At 40.4% G+C, this 24,176-nt stretch overlaps 1 protein-coding gene across 3 annotated transcripts; it reads right to left on the minus strand.

The window, feature by feature from the left end:
* Positions 1-345: 345 nt before the first annotated feature.
* UBXN2A (UBX domain protein 2A) lies at positions 346-22,778 on the minus strand. 3 transcript variants are annotated; one of them, XM_077812462.1, is made up of 7 exons: positions 22,640-22,778; positions 17,603-17,656; positions 15,514-15,649; positions 10,841-10,950; positions 8,599-8,736; positions 5,151-5,312; positions 346-1,637 (listed from the first exon to the last, which is right to left on the minus strand). In XM_077812462.1, the coding sequence occupies exons 2-7, from the start codon at positions 17,641-17,643 to the stop codon at positions 1,445-1,447; spliced, it is 780 nt and encodes a 259-aa protein (XP_077668588.1). In that variant the 5' UTR covers positions 17,644-17,656; positions 22,640-22,778; the 3' UTR covers positions 346-1,444. The 3 variants fall into 3 exon arrangements, with proteins under 3 accessions (XP_077668588.1, XP_077668586.1, XP_077668587.1); XM_077812460.1 differs by lacking the exon at positions 22,640-22,778 and adding an exon at positions 20,826-20,844; XM_077812461.1 differs by lacking the exons at positions 17,603-17,656; positions 22,640-22,778 and adding an exon at positions 16,473-16,796.
* Positions 22,779-24,176: the final 1,398 nt, after the last annotated feature.

Genomic DNA, 24,176 nt, shown 5'->3' on the forward strand with positions numbered 1-24,176 from the left:
CAAAAAACAAACCCTCTCACTTAACTGTAGTGAATACAAGTATTAAACCAAACAATTTCCCCTTTTGAATGCAGCACAAAACCAGTTACTCTTCATTGAAGGGTCCAGGAAAATGACATCCAACGGACCTTTAGGGCTCCATTCACAAATCCACACACTACTGAACTTAATGATTCATGCAAACTGGAAACTATTGGTTTCTCAACAGGTAATGTATGGCATACTAATTGTAATTGGCCATGGGGACACGAATTAAAAGCACGACGACAGGCATATTTTATACATTGCAAAATAAACCAAACTTAAACAGAAAGTGAGGATTGATATAAAGAACAAACAAATGAACAGAGGAGAAGGAAGCCGCTTTATTGCCAAATAAGGGTTTTAAAATGTTATTGGAAGACTTACATGTGCAAATTAACTCTGCCCATATCTGGCAATTTGGCATAGATGGAAGTTTGTATTTTAACTATATATTTCTCTGTAGCCATCTTTAGTCTACTGTTAAAGTTATTGGGTGTCATGCTTGTGTCTTACATGTGTCAGAATAGATTAGGCAGCTAGTGGCACATGTATTTCAAAGGACACCTGTCATGACATTCCATGTCTTGGGGATGGGAACAGAGCTGCCAGTGAGGCAAGCAGCTATTTCAACCATTAGTAATAGCAAACCTCAGGAGTCTACGCTGTAGCACCTCACGTACAGCATGCAATGGAGCCAACTCATTCTTGTCTTCAGATGTTCCCATGTGCACAAGTGTAATACAGGCTTTGAAAGGGAAGTCCCAAAATTTAGATTGTTAAACTTAATTGCAATAGCTTTTCATTATTTCTTTAAGAGTTTCTATGGAAATAGTGAAAAGTGTTTAAATGCAAGTCTAGATTACAGATGCTTCAATGATAAACATTAGTGTAAGAAAAAATCACAACCTGAAATTGACTGATTGAAACAAAACCACTTGGTTTCACTCATGTTTCTCTGTCCAAACTGAAGTGAAAAAATAAAATAAGACTTAATTTTCACTTAAAATGCTATTAGTAACACAAGTCTTTTAGACTCATGATTTTAACCCAAACATCCCTTTAAAAGGCCATTAGTGCTTTCTAGCTAGAAGGAACTTAGATGATGGGCTCCGTCTTACTAGGTTACCTCTGCTTCATTATTGCTGGTCTCCAAACACTGAAATGGTTAGAAAATACCGCAAACTACAGCACAACACACACATTTTGCTCTTTAAGAAGAGTGCAGCTTTGTGGAGATGATACAGTGCGTCCAGATATTGCTGTTCAGGTTTTTTTTGGTTTTGTCTAGCTAAGTTCAACTTATATGTAGCCTTTTGGTGAGCTGAAAGCTAATTTGTTTGGGTAAGTCTTTATGGTTTTTTGGCCATTACTTGCAGCAGCAGTTCTACTGTCATAATCAAGGTACTTTTAAAACCAAAGACTATGATAAACTTCTGAAAGGCTCAGTTGTTTTCTGAAGTCTCTGAACTATAACAGCGTTCTGCAAGTTAGCTTCCTTCAGAGTGAGAGTCTCATCCAGCAGCTCTAGGAAAGGAAGAGATGTGGTCAGGCTGAAGGGGACACTTCCCTGCGATCCTTGATATTTTGTTATGAAGTCTCTGACATGGCTTATTCTGAAAAGGAAAAAGAATATCCAGCAAGTTAAAATGCTTCTAAGCATGTGAGTCAATTGTTTTCAAGAGGTGTGGGGGTGAGCACAAGTCATGCACACAATGCAGCATACATGCAGGCTCTGTGGCAGTTTCCAAAGTATGATTCTTGCACTGCTAGTGGAACTAGTTTTTATATACTACTGTACTCTCCTTTGCAGCCATGAGTTGCAATAAACCCTTATATGTAATCTACACAATACATTCCCACAGCATTCACTATGACCCAGCAACTGGCATGCTAGCTGAACGTGCCTTCGTTCTGGTTTCTCCTTAATTCTGCACATAGAATACCCTGAAATTCTACCTGCTCTGTGACTTCAGCCACATCACCCAGGACTCTTCACCAGCACTAAATTCATGTTAGATATGGAAGTTGTGGAATTTACACTTGAACTATTTAAGGTCAGAAGCACATAATGTTTTTTCCCTTAACTTAAACACAGCAGCAGCACATACTATAGAGTGCTTTTAGCCATTTTCTGGCCCTCTCCAATGAAAAAACACGTTTATGATAATAATGGTTAAGAATATCATAGTACCATAAAGACAAGTCCCTTGAATTTGCCTTAAAATTTCTGTTATTTTTAACTACAGCGCATGTGTCATAAATATAAAGGGAAGGGTAAACATCTTTAAATCCCTCCTAGCCAGAGGAAAAACCCTTTCACCTGTAAAGGGTTAAGAAGCTAAGATAACATTGCTGGCACCTGACCAAAATGACCTATGAGGAGACAAGATACTTTCAAAGCGGGGGACGGGGGGGGGGGGGGATGATGACGGGACACAAAGGGTCCTCTGTCTGTGTGATGCTTTTGCCAGGACCAGAGCAGGAATGCAGGTCAGAACTCCTGTAAAGGGTTAATAAGCAATCTAGTTAGATATGTGTTAGATTCTGTTTTGTTTAAATGGCTGATAAAATAAGTTGTGCTGAATGGAATGTATATTCCTGTTTTTGAGTCTTTTTGTAACTTAAGGGTTTGCCTAGAGGGATTCTCTATGTTTTGAATCTGATTACCCTGTAAGGTATTTACCATGCTGATTTTACAGAGGTGATTCTTTTACTTTTTCTTTAAAGAACCTGATTGCTTTTTCATTGTTCTTAAGATCCAAGGGTTTGGGTCTGTGTTCACCTATGCAAATTGGTGAGGATTTTTATCAAGCCTTCCCCAAGAAAGGGGGTGTAGTGCTTGGGGGGGGGGATATTGGAGGTGGGGGGAGACATTTCCAAGTGGGCACTTCCCCTGTTAATATTTTGTTAGACACTTTGGTGGTGGCAGCATAAAGGTTCAAGGACAAAAGGTAAAACAGTTTGTAGCTTGGAGAAAAGTTTTAACCTAAGCTGGTAAAAATAAGCTTAGGGGGTCTTTCATGCAGGTCCCCACATCTGTACCCTAGAGTTCAGAGTGAGGAAGCAACCTTGACAGCATGTATATGTACAACAGACCACAGAAGCTCATTGGTACACTAGCATAAATACAAGTTATGATAGAATAACACTTTTAAATGTTTTCTGACAATATGGTTATGTGAAAGGGGATGTTCTACTCATACCAACTACAATCTGTCAGATAAGACTGGTCTGAAGAACTGTTAAGATGAATCTATTTGCACTAGGATGAAAACATATTAGGAATTTTAATCCTATATATTTTGGAATAGGAAAAATATTGAGCCCGCCAATAAAAGGTTTAATAATCAAAATGCAAACGCACCCCTCATTAATAATAACGATCCACTATAGTAATGGCCTGATTTGGATTCTATGACTTTAGAGAGCTTTAGAGACAGTGAACACTAACAAATGGATCCTCTCAGACTTCTAGTATCTTGATGAATTCAGAGATAGACTAAGCAGTTACAGGCTGCCATCTTGACTGGGTATAAACCAATATACAGTGTACTAGAGAGAGCAATACAACCTGAACTGGTGTTGAAGGTAAGCTTTATGATCACTTCAGAGAGATGTATAGCACAAGATATTCATTCTATATATTACAGTTGTGTTATCAGCATAGTAAATTATAGGAAAAGGTCACTGAAGGTTGTAGTTCTTCAACCTAATCTCCTTTAGTAATTGATCCTACTTTCCCCTAAAAAACATGTGTACCCTGACTACAGCTTTATCAGAGCCCCTTGCAGGGCTTGGAAGTTTTACTAGACACCCAGTAGACAAATTAGTCACAGACTGGTTTGAAATGTTCCACCCACACTGTCAGGACAGACACCTAGATGAGTGCTCTCCCCCCTGCAGGATGCTGGGCTTCCACCTGTGTTCTGACCGTGGACCCTGCTTTGGGGTTTCTCTTAAAATTTGGATCACCTCCCGTAACTCCCTTTGACTGCTGAGAGGGACGAGAAACATTGTCTCCTGTTTTTCACCTTTTACCTCAATCTTCCAGCTGATGCAAGGGTGGATGGGATTTCCACTACTGTTCTTCTCCCTCAGTTTCCTGGCTGCTTTGTGGGGTGTGCATTTCTGCTACTCTACCTCTCCCCTCCAGCCTCAGTTTTTGGGCCCTCCTCACCAGCAGACTGCCTCAGCAGCACAATCAATCTGAATCTGCCCAGATCATTGCTGCCCACAGGGTTCTCAATAGCAGCAATGAAAGTTGATGAGACTGGTCCTTTTCACCTCTGCTGAAGCTCAGGAAAGCTACGAGCAGCAGTGGCTCTGAATCCTCTTCCTAAGTCTGCAGACACTGGGTTAGAATAAGTTCATATCTGAAAGGTTCTCTCTGCAACCATAAGGGCTAGAAAAAAATTTAATTTTAAAGAGTGAAAGCTTAGGCACTTAGACACTGATGGCATCTACCAGGGAACGCTTTCTACTTGATCCAGGCAAGTGGATTTTTCAAGGCCTCACGTCCGTCGTGCTGTCCACCCCATCCTCACCTGCCACTAGTGTTTAATCCCAGCCATGAGCAATCAATTGCTTTTATTAGTGAGTTTCTCATAAAAATTCTTTGGAGGAACTTCCTGGAAGACACTTGTTTTTTTTGAAGACAGATGGTCTTAAAAATAAGTAAGCTGTACAAAAAAGGATAAACTAAAACTAAACAGTAAAAATCTGTACTGTCCCTAAAAGATCCCCTATAACAGAACCTGCATCAAGGAATTATAGACACCTCAAAAACACTTAACTGCCAGTAAAATGACAAAAATCCAACAGTTATGCCTTGATAAATTGGTATTACGCAGATCTTGATCAATTAACTTGGCAGTCTATTACGTTCATTGGCAGTTATGTTTTGTTTTCCCTTCTGCCGCACACGGGTACATACAGCACTTGATTGGTTTCTCCTACAGGCTTGGAAGGACAAAAAAAGTCATCTTTATTTTTGTGTATCTGAGAGGAACTCAGATGATGAAAGGCCATATAAATACTTAAAGAATTTCTAGACGTATTAGTGTAAAAGGGTTAATGGGATAATCACCTCCAAGTCCTATATAGGATAGCGATAAGATAAATCTTACCTATGAGAAACATTAAACTTTTGTACTATCCTTTCCCCATCTGCTAACCAGATCTGGATATTAGTGACTGGTTCCAAATCGCTTAGTGTTACTGAAGGAAGAGGCCTTTTGTTCTCAGCTTCAAGGTCCTTTTTCACTTTAGAAATTATTCTTGGAGTCGCACTGGAAAGAAGAGCCAAAAAAAGATTATGCAGTCCACATAAAATCATAAGCTAGAATAGTCATTACCTCTTCTATTTTTTTGACTGAACGAAAACATTTCTAGGAGGTTCTAAATCCTGTCAGAGTGTACTAACAGATGTGCAGCAAGCCTAGGAATACAAATTAAAGTTGAGGCTTTACTAGAGAGATGCACAACTCTTCGACTTGACAACTTCAAACATGATGTAAGGGAGAGAATATCCTATTTCTGTTAAATAATTTAAAATAATCTTTATTTTCATTAAGAGACAGAGAGAGATTTAAGTGATAAAGATAAGATGTAGAATTAAATGCCTAAATAATAGGACTTGATGTTCTGTTGCCTATATATCCTTCACTGGGAGGAAATAAAGTAACACCTTCAGGAGTTTGACTGAAGAATTTGCAGGCTAACAGTAATTTGTTGGAGGGCTTAACTGTGATATGTGTGGTACTTACCCTTTTATAAAGCATAAAAAATAGATTACACATCACCCATTAGTGATGCTTTGCTCTAAGTGTGGTAGAATAAATCTCTAAACACTGAAAAAAAGGCTAGTCCTAAATCTTATAAATTATAAACATACTTGCAATAAGTGGTCCACCAATGTAATAATTTTAGATATTAAGGGTTAAAATATGGCTTCCTCTATTTATGTGGCCTAACTTTTTAATTGTATCATGGCTGATAGATTACAACTATATACAACATGTAATGCTGATCAGAGATATTTTGCACTTAGACTACAAATAGTTAGGGTTTAGGTAAAACACAGAGGTACAATGGAAAAAAACAAAGTCTTACAGGTTATTTTGATTATTCAAAATCAGTATTAAAATCACCTGTCAGCAGTCATCCATCTGTACCAATCCACCTTTCTACTCTCTTTTCTCAATCCTGCTGTTTTGTTCTCTTTTTGTTGCTCTTGCTTAACCTTAAAGCACCATAATTAAACTACAATGGTTCTCCAAACCACAAAAGTAAAATGTTGAGTGTGCAGCATTGAGGGAGAACAGAAATACATCTAAATCTAACAAATCTATCTGCACTGGGTGTTAGGTCAGCTTAAGTACACTGCTCAGGGATGTGAATTTTTCACATCTTTGAAAGACATAGATGGGTCAACTTAACTCTTAGCGTAGACCAGACCTAAATTGTATAGTGCAGCTGAAGTCACACTGGAGTAGATCCTGGACTACAGCATCAATAGCCCATGATTCTCCTTAGGAATTCTGTCCCTTCCTATATCAGTGAAAATAGCACCCTTTCTCTCAGTAGTAATGAATACCTGCCTTAATGAATCACAACATTCTGTAGGATAGCAACTGTTTTAGTTTATGAAGACAAGTGCATAACACCGCCCCACTCATCCCCAAGCATTGTTTAGGTTTCCAAGACTAGCATGATATTTACTACTTTTACAAAGAAAACAAGCTAAAATATACCATTGATTCGACTAATGGGGGGGAGGGAGAGGACATTTTAAACTTGCAAACCTTAACAAAAATGCTGAGCAAGTAGTAAAATGTTTCATTGTATGAAACTTGTAAACAGAACACAAAGAAGTTTAAGAATAGCATGTTTCCAGATTTTAGTTTGTCTGTTGGAAGGCAGGATTACTACTTGCTATAGCAGGGGTGGGCAAACTTTTTGGCCCAAGGGCCACATGGGGGTCAGGAAATTGTATGCAGGTCCATGGATGTAGGGCTGGGGCAGGGGTGCGGGAGGGGATGCGGTGTGCAGGAGGGGGTCAGGGAAGGGGGATTGGGGTGCAGGAAGGGGCTCAGGGTAGGGGTGCAGGCTCCGGCCCAGCGCCACATACCTGGAGCGGCTCCGGGGTGGCAGCAGTGCACACAGGCTGTCTGCCTGCCCTGGCCCTGTGCTGCTCCCGGAAAGCCAGCACCACATCCCTGCGGCCCCTGGGAGAAGGAGAGCAGAGGGCTCTGCCCGCTGCCCTTGCCTGTGGGTACCTCCCCCCAAAGCTCCCATTGGTACCTTCCCCCAAAAGCTGGCCAATGGGAGCTGTGGGGGGAGGTACCCACAGGTGAGGGCAGCACACTGAGCCCCCCCAGGGCTGCAGGGACATGGTGCCAGCTGCTTCCGGGAGCAGTGCAGCGCAATCCCGCGGGCCGGATCTAAAGCCCTGATGGGCCGGATCCAGCCTGTGGGCTATAGTTTGCCCACCCCTGTGCTATAGGCATGACAAAGCACAACAAATAACTCAACAACCCTGCCTCTTACCACTTAAGTCAGCAATCTGTCTCAACCATTTAGTCAAATTCCAGCACTATTCAGGCCAGATTTTGCTTTTCCTATTTATCTCAATTTTGGTGGCTGCTTTCACATTTACCCAAAAAGTTTCGCCATTGCCATTTCTCCCTCCATATCTGCAGACATCATTTTAACAGGCAATTTAATGTGTGTGAAACAATTTGGAGCATTGATACAACTTCAATTGAATTAACAACAAGTGTTAATTATGGACTCTGAGGCAAGGACTTAGCTATCAATCAGGCCTGATCAGGGTTATGAAAAACCATCTACTTTATTACTGTATTTTAGAGCACAGAGTTATCACTAATTCGCTTAGAATCACAAGAGCAGCTATCAGTTGGGATATTTTTAGACTGGTTATTGGAAATAAGAGGCACATACATAGTTACATTTGTCAAAGGATTGTGCTGACAATCTGCACAGTGCTCCCATGTGGTAAGCAATATCCCTATTTCACAGACAGAAATGCAGGCAGAGAGGTACCCAGATCAGCACTCAGGTGGCATCTCTGGGTTTAGCATTCAGAAGCTCCTGGTGTGTCTATCCTCAAAAATCAATCCTCCAAACCACAATGCCATTGGTAGCATTTATAAGCTCAGTCTAGTTTTAAAACTATCATTAGAATTTCTACACTAAATAGATGGGAATTAAAAAGAAAAATAATCAGTTTAATGTATGCAGCAGTAATTTTAAACACTATTTTACTGGGATAAATTACATGGCTGAATACCAGGGAACTTGCTCATTTAGTCAAGATCCTCTTGCCCATTGTCCTAACCTCTAGGTGAATGTCATATTCACCTTTTCTTCATAGGCTGCGTCTTGCATAGTTTGCTTTTAAAGAGGAAATTCAGTGTTTCATTTAAATCCTTGTATGGCAGGATAGCGTCATTGGAGAAAATACTACTATAGATAGAACACAAAGGATGAAGATATGAGTTATTCCCCTACCTCAACCCACTCAGAAGGCATACATCCCATTAGACCACTCACCTGCCTAACCGGTAACCTTGTCCAGAAAAGGGGTGAAATATTGGCTTCTTTAATACATACACCTCGTCTTTCTTATCTTCCACATTCACATCCACCTCATCATCATCAAACGTCTTTTGTAACTCAATTGGCAACTCCCTTTAAAAAAAAATCCAATACATATAAAATTAAAATAAGGCTCTCTGTATGTGAAGAAAAGACCGTAACAATATTTGGTCTAAAAACTGAAACACAGCTCTGATTAACATGTGGCTGGCTCATCCATACAAAAAGGAGTTGGCGACACTGCAGCTATTTTACTAACACATACTCAGCATAATCTGTAAATCACACTGATGAGCTAGGCATCCATTGCAAATTACTGAATTATGAGGTAACTAGGAAGTGAAAAAACTAAAAAAGCAAAGACAACACATCATGGGTATTGTGTAAACTACAGTTCAGTTTTAAAAGATATTATGAAATATCAAAACAAAGAAATGTAATACCAGTATCTTTAATAAAAATTGTGAAATGTTAATACTAAACACCATTACAGCATGTTAATTCTTTGGTAATGGGATAAAGACCACCTTTCTGGTACAGAATTCCTTTTTAAGACAGATATATGGAAACTCATTTGATTAACAGGTGTAATTATAGAGTAAGCAAAGTAAGGTATGTATTTTAGTATTTTCTATAGAGTATCACGAATATCTAGGATCTTTAGTGAATTAAACACTGTTTGACTAGCAATATTCTATTCACATTTAACTACCTTCCAGGGATCATCTGAAAGCTTACAGTTTGTAATTATTTCACTAGAAGATAAGCTTGTCCACCCTACCCACCTCGCCTTCCCCTAGCAGCATATGGGTATTTATAGATTCAGAGTTGTGTACTTTCCCAGCTAATGACAGGCTGCTCATTGTGATTATGGATAGGAGCACATACTCTTGTATGTTGCATTCACAGAGAAGAATGATTTTATAGCATATTTATGAAACAATTTTTTTGAAGTGCTGCTAACACTGAATTAGACCTGAAACAATGTGGAAAGGAAGATTTGTAATTTAAAAGACAATGGTTAAATAAATTCATATAGCTGTAAAAAAAGTTTACCTTGATTTAGATTTTGCTTAAATAGTGAATTAGTATGGGGGCAGGGGGGAGACAGGTAATTGACTGAAACCCTGACCAACCTTAAGTTTTATAAAAATTCATGGGCAGTGGCCGCAGATGTCCCCCCCCGGCCCCAAAAGTCCCACCAACACGCCTCAAACTTGAGCAGTCTGAGTATCCACAACGAAAGCACCATTTGAGTACTGCCTGGTCTACACTCAAGTTAATCAATCTGTTTCATATAGCAGTTCAGCTGCAACTACCGGCAGGCACTTGATCTTGTCCTCTATTCTGTATTGTACCTTTAGAGTAACATCTTCAAGGCATGGATTCTGTTGTCTATTTCAGGACTTTTGAGTGACTAACCATAGCATCTAAAAGCTACTATATTGGCTGGACATTAATTCTTGCAGTGTTAGAATAGGTCTACACTACAACAGCCATAGTGGCACAGCTATGGTGCTGCAGTACTGTACTGTAGATGGTTCCTAGATTGAGGAAGAAAACACTCTTCTGTCAATGTAGTTAATTCACCTCTCTGAGAGGTGGTAGCTGGGTCGACAGAACTCTTCCTAGACGCATCTACAACGGGGGTTAGGTCAACCTAACTATGTTGCCCAGGGCACACAGGTTTTCAAAGCCCTGGGCAATATAGCTAGGTCAATTTAACATGTAGGTGTAGACCAGGCATTAGATTAGGTTTCACTGCAACTGGGAGGTGTGCTGCCCAGCATGGGTAGATAAACTTGAGCTAACATGCTAAAGACAGCAGGGTAGACGTTTAGGCACAGGCAGCGGCTTGGGCTATTAGCCCAAGCTCAGACCCAGGGAGCAGGGTACGCTTGGATTCAGGTGACTAACCTGAGCTGCCGACAGTGCCACAGCATTTACGCGGCTATCTTTTGAGTGTGCTAGCTCAAGTTGAGCCAGCATGCGTCTACCTACCTGTGCTGGCAATCATGCCTTCCAGCTGCAGCGCAGACGTACCCTTAATGGCCAGTTTAGACAACTGCAGTATAAATTCATACACAGCTGTCGGAGTGTATAAACAAAGCAACTGCGTTACAAGCTCATGCAGCATTAGAGTGTAATGTACGAAGTGCATGAACACAATCCGGCTCAGCAGACAAAGCTCACTTACCCTTTTTTAACTGAATCCAAGAACTGTTGGTTTGCAACATCTTTGTAGCTTCTAAGTTCGCCATCATTTACTGTAAATCCATTTTTCCATAGTTTAATAATTATATCAGCCTGTGAAGTAAAAACAATGAAGTCATGGGAAAACACAACTCAGTATACTAGCATCTCCTTATGATTTTAGCTCACCCACTCAAGGGACTGAAAAATTACACTGGCACAAGTCTCGCTATAATCCATCTTGGGCAAGTGCCAGTACAAAACACAGCAACAGCAAGGGACAAAAATGACATTTCCAAAGATCTACATTTCTAGACCTGAGAGCAGAAGAAGACCGTACACCTCTAAAAAGCAGAATCAGAATGCTAAAAGGCCTTTGGGTTAAAAAGTTCACAAGGCAAGACTTTATCAACCACATTATTACAGTTACCATCTTTGTCTTCCCACCCCATGCCACAGTGTGGCCAATAAAAAATTAAACAACCCCTATCTTGAGAAATGCTAGATCTAGAATCCTAGGTTTTGCATCATTCAACATTCTGTTTTCACTTTAATTTTGAGAGGGGTGGTCGAGAGAGAAGTTAGAGCACAGGATTTCTGCAGCTAATTCCCTTATCTGGCTCATTTGCTCTGTAATCTTGAACAAGCCACTTGAAGATCGTCTCTGTTTGCCATCTGTAATAATAATCACCTTCCTAACAGGGGTACTGTGAGTCATGTTTGTCAAGTGCTTTATGGATCTTTAGATAAAAGTTTCTATATAAAACACAAACTATTCTACCAGTAAGTAGAATTTGAGTGAAATTGTCCCACAAGCTCATAAGTTTTATATGCAAAAGCTTGATCCACTGAATCTACTTCTACCCTTGTCTCCATAGACCACAAATCCAGAAGATGTAGGAAAGACTTTAGTCCTGCCTACAGAGGACATGACCCTATTTCCACAACTAAACTACCAGGAAAAAGAAATTGAGTACTTGTGGCACCTTAGAGACTAACCAATTTATTTGAGCATAAGCTTTCGTGAGCTACAGATCACTTCATCGGATGCATGCAGTGGAAAATACAGTGGGGAGATTTTATATCTAGAGAACATGAAACAATGGGTGTTACCATACACACTGTAACGAGAGTAATCAGGTAAGGTGAGCTATTATCAGCAGGAGAGAAAAAACCCTTTTGTAGTGATAATTAAGGTGGGCCATTTCTAGCAGTTGACAAGAACGTGTGAGGAACAGTGGGGGGGAAATAGTTTTACTTTGTGTAATGACACATCCACTCCCAGTCTTTATTCAAGCCTAAGTTAATGGTGTCCAGTTTGCAAATTAATTCCAATTCAGCAGTCTCTCATTGGAGTCTGGTTTTGAAGTATTTTTGTTCAAGAATTGCCACTTTTAGGTCTGTAATCGAGTAACCAGAGAGAATAAAGTGTTCTCTGACTGGCTTTTGAATGTTATAATTCTTGATGTCTGATTTGTGTCCATTTATTCTTTTACGTAGAGACTGTCCAGTTTGGCCAATGTACATGGCAGAGGGGCATTGCTGGCACATGATGGCATATATCACATTGGTAGATGTGCAGGTGAACAAGCTTCTGATAGTGTGATTAGGCCCTATGATGGTGTCCCCTGAATAGATATGTGGACATAGGTGGCAACGGGCTTTGTTGCAAGGATAGGTTCCTGGGTTAGTGGTTCCGTTGTGTGGTTGCTGGTAAGTATTTGGAGGTAGTGGTGTCGCACTACCAACAATATACACTGGGTATTTTACCTCTATATGGAAGTTACAGAATATGTAGACATGAGGCTACAAATATCTTAAAGAGAAAGAGACTCCACAAACTTTGAGAAGTGTGTTATTTGTCAAGAAAAATCAAAAGAATGTAAACCTGTCCTAAGCCACCAGTGCTGGGCAGAATTCTGTGGTGCTGGCAGCAAAAGCCAAGAGAGATTAATTGTATTGGCAGCTACTGAATTAATTTTCTAGTTTAGATGATGTTTAAATAGACCAATTCTCTATCACAGGGGTTGCTTTTAGAAATATACGAGCAAGTAGAACATGGCACATGTCAGAGTTGTATTGAACCAGGAAAGAAAACAGACTCTAAATCTGATCACAGAGCATTATATGTTCACCAGCTTCTATAGCCACTAGAGTAAGCAGGTCTTTGAGCCACTGGTCCCGCTACATTGTTTGCTTGAGAAAACAAGAAAAGCTTCATAAAATAGGGAGACAAGGTGGTTGAGAAAAAGACTGAACGTAAAGCTCTGTGTAAGCTCAAAACTTGTCTCTCTCATCAACAGAAATTGGTCAAATAAAAGATATTACCTCACCCACATTGTCTCTGTAATATCTTGGGACCAACAGAACTACACCACCACTTCATAAAATAGAAAACATTTGAAAGAGCAACCAATATAAGAGAGGCAGCACTTCAAAGACGAGATGACATTGTGCAGAACTTAAGACTTAATTGCTAAGGATGCAATTTAATCACTCATCATGGCCTTTCTTCCTACTTGAATAAAATTAATCTTAAAGCAACATTATCTAGTTACACTGTAACAATAGTCACCTTATGACATTGACTCTTCAATGAGCTGATAACATGCAGACAATGATTTTATGCACAAGAAGGTTCTTCTGTCCAAGCTGCTACAAAGGTATAAAACCCTACTTTCCTCAGATGTAGAAACTGCAAGCTATTCCAATAGCAAATTACCGGCAAGTTTAGAAACCACCCTCCAGCCCCCTTCTGCAAATTCATTCCATACATAGCAAGGTCAAAGAAAGTCTACGATTGTTTTATGCAGCACAATAAAATTAGCTGATGCTATTCAAGCTGCTAGTAATCTGCAGCAGGAATTTAAATCATCCAAATGTTTTGTGGATGTTCTTCTGGCAAGTGAGCCTGATGAACAGCTTTGAAACGAACAAGTGGTTAGTGCAGTGCTGTATGAGAAGAACGAGAAATAAAAGACCCAGAGAGACCTGAATTGCTTAAACCTCAATCTAGGCATCAAAAGAAGGACAGGTCGGGGCCAAACTCCCACCACATAAGGAGACTTTTTAAGAGCATACCAAAAGAGCATCTTGACAAACAACCATTTGGATTTCTTTGCACATAGGTAAACCAGATATTGAATTACCATTGCAACATGGATGGAAAAATATGGATGATGAACTACTTCCTGTATTCTGCAAGGGCCCAATGGCGTCTGAGTTTCTACAAGACCTTATTTGTGCCTGTACCAGTAGGGGGTCACTGCATAATCAATTGTGTCCGTAGTTAGAACAATCTTGGCATGTACACAGTTCTGTGCAGCAAAGTCAATGAAGACTGTGGTAACCCACACACTTTTGACAGAGTCATGCTGGTGAACAAGATGATAGTGATGTTGTCTAAAAATATCACCAGCGCTATTACATTTCAATGATACCTGTACAAATTATTAGATTTTGTTTTACCCTTTAGATAGCTGTCGTGATGCTTTGAGGTCCCAAAGAAATCCAGTGTTATGTCTTGAAATAATACAGTCATAAAACTAACAGGAATGAATGCAAATATTTAAACATACTGATGGTTTAATTGTTTATCCCCATTTCTACGGTAACGGCACAACATAATACCTCACAACAAAGTAGACATAACAGGCATTCAAATGATGTACGATTGGTGGGGGAATGTGTGTAGAGAGGGTACATTAAGTTTACCAAATTGGTGGTGGCTAATGCTCGCCTTCTAGCATGGTCCACCTAAAGAGAGTAGGGGACCCAGCCAAATTATACTCCTTTATAAATACTTTTAAAACGTGAAGGTGCCGTATCAAGACCCTTACATCCTCCAAATTCTTCTTTGGAATTTCCTTTTCCAAAAGGCCTGTTATCTCTGTATCCCTCCCAATCCCCATGCAACAATAGGGAGTGTGAGAGAGAGACAAAACAAGACACATGGAGCTACAGACCAGTGCCAAGCATCCAACTGTCACATCTCATTTCTCATCTGCTCACTGTCCATTTAGGCCTTATCTACCCAAAAATAATTTGTACCTATTTAATCAGTGTACAAACTGATTCAGCTAAATCCTTCAAGTGGACACACTCTTACATTGATTCAAGGCACTTTTAAATTGATTTAACTAAAGTTATTATTTAACCAGTTTTCCAGACACTTAAGTAGCCCAAAACTGACTAATAGACTTTTAGAATCCCAGTTACTGAATTATTACTTTTTAAAATTAGAATGTGTGAAGACTTGACTATTATTCTCATTAGCATAGTGAGGTTTTCTTCAACTAGTTTAGGCACACCATAAAATAAACTCAATACATTTTGGAGGGAACATGTGTAAGACATTATGGCACTGTCTGTCACCTCTGTCCAACATCAAAACCTTGGGTTGCATATTCCTCTCTGCTATGCACTGCCGTGGGATGCTCTTCTGCATGCTTTTCCATCATTCTTGAGAACAAAGGGTTCATTACTCCAGTTCCACAGGGTTTGATCTCCATGTCAAGTTCTCCTAGTTAACCAGATGATTTCCACATGGAAGTCTGCTCAGTAGTTACTATTGGTACATTACCTTCACCTGGTAAATTGGTTCTGGAATTTATACCCAGCATGATAAAACATTGACACGTTAACAAATTAATACAAATTAAAAGGCTGACCACTTACTTCAGTCTTAACTTTAGTTGGTGTCATGCATATAGCACCAACCTTCTGAGCTTCCTCAAAAAGGTTATCAACAAAAAATTCACAGCTTTGCTCTGTACCATTAGGAATTTGGTCATCAGTTCCTTGTTTACACATCCTACGAAATAAGAGTCATTTAAGGAGACACATTAAAGGACACAAGAAATTCCATATAAAAAGGTCTTTTCCTCCCCATATCCCATGTATTTTGTAATTTGTTAGAAAACAGGAACTAGAACAGCCTTGTGGACGATTTTAATATGCTTTATTTGCTGCACTATTCTTTTCATGAAAAGGCTCAGCCTATAGCAGATTCACATTATACCATTCTTCTGACATGCAAAGATAGTACAAAGGGAATTAAATTCATCCATACTGAAGCTTCTAAATTTGGAATCCAACTCTATGAGAGGGTGTGATCTCTTCTTGTTACTATAGTAAGTCAGAAAACTTGCACGTCAAAGTCAACCCTGCTACTAAGAAAAACATTTGCGGTTGTCTGAGTTAGCTGTCATTGAGCCACTTGTGCAAAAACACATGCCAAGTTCTTCAGAGATAAAATTCAAAAGTCATTTACAAAACAAAGATGGTCTCTATATCAGTCATTCCTGTATTTAATTTTCTGGTTATTTGCCCTTCACCCCGACATCCCTAAAACCTCTGTGACACTTGTGGTCTTTAGCACTGCATTTGATAAACCTGAATATAGCTGTTTCCCAGTGCTACTCTAGCCTATTGGAAGTATACAACGGAAGGCTTTGATATTCTGGAAACGAGCATGGTGTGAAAGCCTACAAAAACATTTTACTGTCTAGTACAATTTTCCACCCACAGTGCTATGTACCTCTATGTACACAGTGTAAAGGAACACAGACTCCTTTTTACTATGTTGTCTTTTTATTGACTAGACACTAGATAGTTCATTCTGAATGACTGATTACCTCTTGGTTTAAGTTCTCAGATAGGATCATGCAGTATTTGACTTCTACGATAATCATTACTGAGGAGCTCAGACAAGTTTATTTAATTTAGCACTTCAGGAAGTATTTCAAACAGTTCAAATAATCCCAACTCTTATATAAAAGAAAATTGAATATTTTTCCTAAATTAGGACTTCATGTTAGAATGAATGTTCATGAAAAAAATATTGTTCATTTGAATGGCTCAGTATGATAATTAGGTCTGTATTAACAAGAATCTTCATTGCAGAATATTAGCATAAAAATTGTTAGATACAACAATCTTACTTGTCTAGTGACATCAAGAAAAAATTCAATTCAATTCCCCCCCCGTTCCCCATTTTCACTACATCATTACGATGAATTGTCCCTCTTGCCCCTCTCACAAAAGATCAGATGAACTATAAGCATTTGTTAAGGCATTTACAGTGTTTTTCCTTAAAGTCTAAGGTTTTAATAGGCATAAAGACTAGACATCTTCACATATAATGTAAAGGCTTCCAATGGGTCAAAGCAGAAAGGCAGACAGATTTATGATTTTACTTGTAAGCATAAATGTTCATGCAGCCACTTGGAAAGCTTCCACCCTTAGAATTTGTGTCTGCAGTTCTATGAGAAGTGTTCTGCAAAAGCAATTTCCCTCTTCTAAAAAAAACCCAAAAACCTAAATGTATGTGGAGCAGATGGACAAAGTGAACACAGATCTTCAACACAGTGCTTTTGTTTTTAATTGCAAGTGTTCCTCAGTGCTTTATAATAAAAAAAAACCTCAGTGACATGGGATAATAGGAGCAGAAACATTTGCTCTAGCCAGCCGGCTAGTTATGGCAGCTTTGTACTTCAAGAGGCAGTGAGAAACAAGCCAACAAGAGATGTGCTAGCCTGAAAAAAAAAAAAAATGTAATAAAATGTCACTGGATTCTATTTCAACTTTCATTCCTGAAGGCAGGAGCCAAATAAAACGTGCATATCAAACCATAGTCACTAAATCTATAATATTTTTCATAGACGTTACAGAAGGTTTGATTTATTATTAATTAACGGTATGTTGAATTAATAAACAGACGGTACAAGACAGGACAGAACCATACAAAGAAAAAATAAGTACCTACCATTCTTCTTTTAAAGTTCCAATTTTGTCAACATCTTTCATGCTGCTGCTTCCCCTAATTATGAAAAGAAATTTTTTAAGAAACAGGCAAAATTCTTAACACATGTAGCACACTTCTGAAGGCTATAAATTGTTTACAGTTTCTCTATGGTTAAAAGTTATTCTGTGTCGATACTTCACTTGGGAAGATTTCAGATTCCTAAGTCTCCAGATGGTTCTTTGCTTTCCTGTGGCTTCTAATTTGATCATGAATATACCCAGCACCCTTTTCACCCTCAAAACATTAGAAGGAGGAAGATTAGGTTATTACATTTTCTCAATGCACCTCCCCCCAAAAAAGTCCCCCCCCCAAAACACACCACACAACATTGATGCAAAAATATCCCCTCATTCTTATGCTAATTTAGAAAACAAGTCATCCTCATTTTCACATATTTAGTTGAAACTTCTCTCACAGATTTTGGGAGCAGTGTGTCATCAGACAGTAGCAGAAGACCATAATGCCGTCACAGGCATCCTTTGTAACAGTTTATTTCCATCAATGACCTTCCATTTAACAGTGCGTATAAGCAAAAGATGCAGTGTCCTTCAACTTCCTCCCTTAAGGCTTCTCTATTCTTCAAGAAATTGGTGCAGTGTCCCAGAAACTGGCTATGTCAAGTCATGATTCCTGTTGTATATGTGGCAAGAGACTAAATCCTGGATTTTCAGGCACTAAATATACAGGATTAATGTGCTGAGTCAGCAGGACTGAAAAATACCATATTGTTCTTGTGCTATCTCCTGATCTCTCTACAATGAGAGATATTAAGCCACAAAAACAAAATAAAAAATAAAGATCTGAGATGCCAAAAATAGCAGAAAAATTCCTAGTGAGGCTGGAACCATGTTTAAGGGCCTGATCCTGCAAAGTGCTGGGCACCACCTGTGTTGAAAGGGCTCACCACCTTGCAGGATCAGGCTCCAAAGCACCACATTGTGCATAGATATTACAGAATGGAGAACAGGTAACAACACTCACAATACTTCCAAAAGTGTCCAAAACTAGAAAGAGTTAGGATCAGTGTTCCTCCCCTAACTTACACTTGCTTTTGGGGCTTATTAGATAGTGAGAAAACAAAAACCAAATTTGGCCAAAAATTCATAATCCTATTTAGTTAACCAAATAGATATTTATGCTAAACAGGATATTAATGGTCTCATCTTTACATATAAAACCCCTAAAAACAAAACAAGTTTATAACAGAAATGCAGACACACTCTCAAAAATAGCAGATGAAATCAATACTGCTGTAATACATTTCTAAATGTATTTATTCTTTTCTTTAACTGGTTAGATTATGCAATATTTCCTGTATCAGTCAAAAGACTACGGTTAGTGTCCCTTTAACACTGTATATAAAATGTCCTTGCTCCATTTTACAGGGCAGTAATAGCACATATAGAAGCAAGGCTATGGTAGTACAGACAGTTTTGTTTATATATTTGACCTACCTAAAAATCTGCATTTTTAAAATATTTGCATTATTAAAAACAACAAAGGTAAATTTACTTCAAGTTGAAATGTATAGAATATTCAATATTCAAGTCTGGAACCCACGTAATTTGACAGTAATGAAAAAATGAAGTTAAAATGTAATCAGAATTGTTATAAAACACTGACAGGCTGAAGCAAGTCTTCAAAACTAAGTTTTTACTATTCTAAAGAGGCCTTGCACTTATAGAAGCAGTATACAAACTTATCCAGCTGTGAAAGACACACTTGGCTTTATATAATGGAATAATTATTTAGTTTGGAGTAAAAAATTACATTAGTTATATTTAGATTGTATCAGTATTTAGTCTGAGAAGTCAAATTCTTTAACATTAGGAGGAATTAGTGACTTGCACTCTAACAAATATTGCTGGCAAGGAAGTCTATAGCACATAGGAGCTAGCACTTAAGTTTGTTCTGATACTCCTGGGAGAATTCTGTGCCACTGCAGTTGTGCAGAATTCATGTCCCTCACAGATTTTTTTTCTCTGTGGAAAATACATTTCTGCCAAAGACGTGTTGCGGTTACACCTTTTGCCCATCACAGACTGCTGTGGTGACAAAAGAGAGGGCAGCCAGCTCTGCCAGCCCTGGATAGGGAGGAGGAGAGGCTACTTTTCTCACAGTACCCTGCCCGTGAAGCCAGCTGAGGAGGCACAGGATATGGAGGGTGGGGTGATAGAGAGTGGGCACATGGAGCTGCTGGGGAAGGGTCACATGAACTGGGGTTCGGAAGGGCTAGTGAGGGAGAGATAAACTGGGGCAGGAGCACAGGCGCTAGTTGGCGACAGCACTGAGCCATGGGCTGAATGTGAGTGGGGGTGCAGAGCCACATGGGATGAGGGAGGCAGGATAGGAGTGCAGAGCCACATGGGGATGAAGTGTGACTGAGGGGAGGTGCAGGCCACATGGGGACAGGAGAGGACGGGTGGCTGAGTATGGGTGCAAAGATACATCAGGATGGGCAAACGTTCCTTGACTGAATGGAGAGGCTAGGGGTCAGTCAGGGTCTGCATGGGGCAGGCTTCCCAATTCCCTAACAATCCCTCCCCATCCAAAAAATGTTCCATACTTCTCCCACCCTCACCCAACAACCCTCCAGATTCACTCCTGGGCTCCTTCACAGCAATTACTTCCACCTTCCTCAGCTACTGTTACTCCTGACTACCCCGAGCCTTTGCACTGCTTCTGAGGAGTGTGGGAAATCTGTTTCTGTGTTGTAATTTAAATGAATTATTCTTCAAAGTTCTGTATTAATATGCCTAGTAAGGAATCCATTTGTCAAAGAATATTTACTGAATCTTTTTTGTTGTCTTTATTGTTACAGACATACTTGCTGACAGGTATTTTGAAATAAATACCAAACAAATTGAAACTAGCATGATTATACTGTATTATTTTGACAAATAAAATATGCAGAATTTTAAAATATTGTGAATAGAGTTTAATTTTTGGCACAGAAATTTATTTATTTGGTGCAGAATTCCCCCAGGAGCATACTAAATTATGACTAAATCAACCGAATTCACACAAATAATTTCACTCAGAGTCAAACTTTTGGTGGACATTTCTAGATATCACTCAAAACTATAGACTATAAATTTACCCTTAGTTTCACAAAAATGGGCACTTACACTTTAAAAACTTTTCAGCCATCAAAACATGTAGATGTGCATCTGTGTAATCATACCTGTAATTCATATATTTCCTTGTGTACATTACGTCCTCACATGTCTCTCAAGTCCATCATTTAGACTCCAACCATGAGACTGGGGCCTCAGACAATAAGCTCTTTGGAACAGGGACCTGTCATATTCATTCTTGTGGGTACAGAATTTCTCATAAAAACTGTTTCTCGGTTTAACTGTTATCCTCCTACAAATTAAGTTTCAAGTGAGGAAAACAGATCCAACCTCACTGCTTCTCTTGTTTCAAAGGACAGCTACATTAGCACCCCCATATCTGGAGTTCAGGGAGTAGCTACGCTGATTTAAGTTTTTTTCCTTAGGAGGAGGAAGTGACAGAGCCATGAGAGGAAGAGCATAAAACATGGTCTACTACAGCTGCTAAAATGGATGATAAATGCTTTGGATCAGGGACTAATCATTTACTATCTGTTTTATTATTATTGATCATTTGTATTATGATAGCACTTAGAACCTAGTCATGGACCAGGACCTCATTGTGCTAGACTGTACAAACATAGAACAAAAATACAATCCCTGACCCAAAGAGTCTAAGTCTGAGACAAGAACTAGATACAAGCACAAAGAGACAAATGCCTTTAAAAAAACAAAAAAAAGAAAAAAAAAAAACAGGACACTACCAGAAAATATTTTCAGCTTTTGGTTTTCTCACTCCATTCTTGCCCAAGGAGAATATTTTTGTTTTGTAGAACTGAAATGATGGTGATAACAAAAACCCCACAAAGTCTTAACCTAAACAGTTATCTTCCACATCTTCATTATGGTCAACAAGTCACTGTGCCAAAGAGTTTTGACCAGCTCCAGTTAAAGTGACATACATGCAATACCATAAGCCACAAATTATCCAAATATACAGCAAGCTACCCTAGCCTTTGTACATATAAACCTATAATCCTAACAGGATCACATATCCACTTTCTGAACTGTCACATGAAAAAAACAACAACACCCCCCACACGGGGGGGGGGTGGAATAAAATTCCAACCTCCTTAAATGCATGTTGCTATCCATTTGGGTGATGTGGCAGCCTTGCAAACCTCCAATGTACTGCATCCACTGCCAGGACCATCCCCTAACTCAGATATAACTTCTCTTCCGCAATAACTAGCGACCGCAGCTCTGCCAGACTCTCTTGAATGACTGATTTGTAGCGTCCTATTGCCATTTAGCGAAGCTACGCCTGGCACCCCACTCGGCAGCCACTTCGAGAGAACGCCAGCAACGGCCCAAGGGAATAGGAGCAGGCGCGTGAAACCTGCCTTTTAGTTCATTTACAACTACCCAGCTCACCAAGCCCAGCCGACGACGCCACCTCCCCGTGCAGAGCAAGGAAACCCAGGGGGAAGGGGAAGGAAGGTCAGACCTGTTCATCCCCATGCCCTGACAACCCGCAATCCCGCCCGCACGCTTTCAAAACAGAAGGGCGGCCAGTGAAGTAATCCCCGAGGCCGGGGGCGAGCGAGCAGCAAGAAAGACGACCCCGCTTTCTGGGGTTCTATCCGGGCGCCCTAGGTCTCTCCCTAGCTTGGGGCCGCCGCGCTGTCTAACGCTCGCACTCTTGCAAGGGGGGGGGGGGGAAGGATTTTGCCGCGCCGCGGAGACTCCAGCGAAACTCCCAGCGCTCTCCCCGCCCCCCGAGCCCCCTCGCCTGCCGACAGCAGGGACCCGCCTTTGAGAGGCTGGCCCCTTCGGGACAGACACCGCGAACTCGCCACAAAGCGCAGCGCACCCCTGTGTCCCCAGCGCCCAGTCACGCACCCGCCGCCGCTGCCCCGCGCGGCCCCCCAGCCCCGCTCACCTGGTGCCGCGGCCGCAGCCCGCAGGGCGGGCGCTACAATGTATCAACCGTGCGCGTTCCACGCGCCCTCCGGCCGGCCCACCCAGCAGGGCCGGGGAGCCCCCTTCCTTCCGCCCACTCGGGGGCGGGGCCCGTGGCGCCCGCTTCCCTCACGTGACCGGCCCTTTGTCCTCCATTGCTGTGTGGGGATGTAGCTGCGGCAGCTGTTCGGCAGTCAGGGCCTTTGTCCCATTGGTTGGGTGCCGGGAGGTGGGCAGGCGCGGGGCTGGGACGCAAGCCTGAGGTTGTTTTTGTTCCTCGTCTGCAGTGTGATCTTTGCATGGGGTTGCTGGAGGTCTCTGATTAATCCCTACGTGGGGGATACAGAAAGGGGTTGTGAGACTTAATTCCTGATTCTAAAGCCCTCGGATCCCCTGGAATATGTCATTTACACACATATAGCAAGCACTTGCATCCTCAGGCACTACAGAGCTGCAACCAGGGGTTGCTGGAACTCCTTGGCGTGAAGTGGTTTCCATTAATATATTTTTATATTAATAATAAATTAATGGAATAATAAAAATATTCCATTAATATATTTTTACAGGGTCTGCAGTTTTGTTCAATGGCTCTCAGCACCCACACTATAAAAATTGTTGCAACGCCACTGCTGCAACTGCATCTGGAATAGAGAGCAAGCAACCACGAGTGCAGAATGAGAGAGGAGGGAAACTACAGCAAAGTGCACCTATGAAAATACTGCACATTGTGGAAGAATTCAGTCAGATAGGTGCCTGATCCTTGTCCTGAAAAGATACTGTGACTAGCCATGGAGAACCTTATTTTTTTTAAATCTCTGTCTGAAAGCCTCCACTACATGATAGATAAAACCCAGTTTATTTACTGAGGAGGGAGAAATTATTTCCTCTAGATTTGAACCTACAGTTTTAGGAAGCCATCATTATATAAGATATGTAATGAAGTAATTTAAAAACCAGGTGTCTCTTTTTCTTATTTTTTCAGGACCCTGTCAAGTGTCACAGGGCCTCTCTGTACTGGAGATAGTTGTACCAATGTAGCCACATTTGTGCAAATCCCACGGTTTCAAACCTGAATAAGCTGCAGCCTATCTACGAGGGAGGTGTGCATCACTGTAGCACCAGTTGAAAACACCAGCAGGTATAAATATCTAGGAAAGAGCTTTGTACTGACACAGGAGGCTGCGGATGTAGAGTTCATTACAGATTTAGAATTATGCAGAATTAATTATATCACAATTTTATGCAAATAGTTTCTTCCTTTTTCAAATGGTCTCTTGGTGAGGCCAATATATTTTGTTATCAGTGGATTTCTGAAAATCAAGTATGAGAGGCTGATGATGCACAGCCAGCTTTACTTTCTTCCATTGCAACAGCTATTAATATCAAGTTATCTGAACATGAGTAGGCAAAACATCCATGAAGGTACATTCAGAGACAGTTTGGTAATGGATAAACATGGTCTTACTCAAGACACTGTATCCAACAACACTGCAACACAGTGAGAGTATTTGTCACAG

Source organism: Eretmochelys imbricata, chromosome 3 (genome assembly GCF_965152235.1).
Source record: "Eretmochelys imbricata isolate rEreImb1 chromosome 3, rEreImb1.hap1, whole genome shotgun sequence".
In the NCBI taxonomy this organism is placed as follows: domain Eukaryota; kingdom Metazoa; phylum Chordata; order Testudines; family Cheloniidae; genus Eretmochelys; species Eretmochelys imbricata.

Coding starts and splice junctions, on each gene's coding strand:
- UBXN2A (XM_077812460.1), bottom strand. Junction 15,650..17,602: donor GGAACTTTAAAAGAAGAATG/GTAGGTACTTAT, acceptor CTTATTTCGTAG/GATGTGTAAACAAGGAACTG. Junction 8,737..10,840: donor TTGGATTCAGTTAAAAAAGG/GTAAGTGAGCTT, acceptor TTTTTTTTAAAG/GGAGTTGCCAATTGAGTTAC.